General features: G+C 69.6%; 1 protein-coding gene across 1 annotated transcript in view; it reads left to right on the top strand.

Annotated features, from left to right (window-relative positions):
* LOC105310162 (troponin T, cardiac muscle-like) overlaps positions 1-1,096 on the top strand; it is a 9,403-nt gene extending 8,307 nt beyond the window's left edge. The window contains exons 7-8 of the mRNA XM_023526600.1: positions 282-372; positions 1,038-1,096. Coding sequence (XP_023382368.1) covers positions 282-372; positions 1,038-1,082 — 136 coding nt within the window. The 3' untranslated portion in view covers positions 1,083-1,096. The remainder of the gene's footprint in view (positions 1-281; positions 373-1,037) is intronic.
* The last annotated feature ends 172 nt before the right edge of the window (positions 1,097-1,268 follow it).

The following is a 1,268-nucleotide window of genomic DNA, read 5'->3' on the forward strand; positions in this document are numbered from 1 at the left end:
CAGGTGTGGGAATGGGGTTGACCTAGATGCTCTACAGGGCTGCAGGCCTCCTCCCTGTCCTCTGGGTCCTGGCAGCCCCGGGTGTCAGGTCCTGAGCCCTGGGCACTGCCATCTGGGCCCCGTGCTGAGCAGTGCCGGGCCGGGGGGCCCTCAGTAGGTGGGCAGGTGGGAAAGAGGGCTGCGGCCCCTGGAGGCTGGGTCAGGGCCAGGATCAGGATGGAGGCAGATGGGCCCGTCCTCCTTGCCCGCTGTCCCCCGAATCCCCGCTGTGGCCTGTGCAGGGAGAAGGCCAAGGAGCTGTGGCAGAGCATCTACAACCTGGAGGCGGAGAAGTTCGACCTGCAGGAGAAGTTCAAGCAGCAGAAATACGAAGTGAGCGGCCCCTGCGCCCCTCCCGCCACCCTGCTGCCCCCGCGGCCCCCACGTCCGCGCCGCCTTGTCTCAGGCAGCGGTCCGTGCCCGGCGCTGGGCTTCTGCTGCTGGCGAGGCCTGAGCAAGGACACGTCCCTGGGGTTCCAGCCCCGGGGTCTCCCTCCAGTGTGCCGGGCGCTAGGCCTCCCGTGGGGGGAAGCCTCACTGGCCCCCGTATGCCCCCTGAGGCCCATGGGCAGGCACAGCCTCGCGGGGTCCGAGGGGAGCTAGCAGGGGTCCCAGGAGCACAGATGCCAGGCAGGAGAATGGCCCTCGGCTCAGGCCCCGGGCGGCGGGGCCCCCACAGCCCGCGATGCTGAGAGAGGCAGTGGTGGGCGGTGGCAACGATGTGGGGACAGGGACGCGGGCTTTGGAGCCACACTGCCCGGGTTGGATTCCTGGTCTGCCCCCCGCCAGCCGCGGGCAAGTTCCTGAGCATCCCCCCCACCCCCTCCGCCTCCGTTTCCTCGGCTAAATGACAAGGATCACACGAGGGCCTCTCCCGGCGGGGGGTGCAGAGATGCCCCCCGCCCCCCCCCGCCCGTCCCTGGCCTCCCCCCCGCCCCTCCCCCGGGCCACCTGACGTGAGCCCAGGACAGACTCTGCCTTCCTTACTTTTCTTACAGATCAACGTCCTCCGAAACAGGATCAATGACAACCAGAAAGTGTGAGTGCCACGTCCCGCCTTCTCGCCCGGCCACCTCTTCCCTCCGGCTCCCAGGCCTCCCCGCCTGTCCCCGCCTGTCCCTGCCTGTCCCCTTACCGAGGCTCGCTCCAGCCTGAGGCTGCTGCCCTTTCTGCCCCTGGAGACTGCTCCAGGCTGTCCCCTCAGCCATCAGCGCCCCCCTGCCCCTGCC

The sequence above is a fragment of the Pteropus vampyrus genome, unplaced genomic scaffold (genome assembly GCF_000151845.1).
Source record: "Pteropus vampyrus isolate Shadow unplaced genomic scaffold, Pvam_2.0 Scaffold1309, whole genome shotgun sequence".
NCBI lineage: Eukaryota > Metazoa > Chordata > Mammalia > Chiroptera > Pteropodidae > Pteropus > Pteropus vampyrus.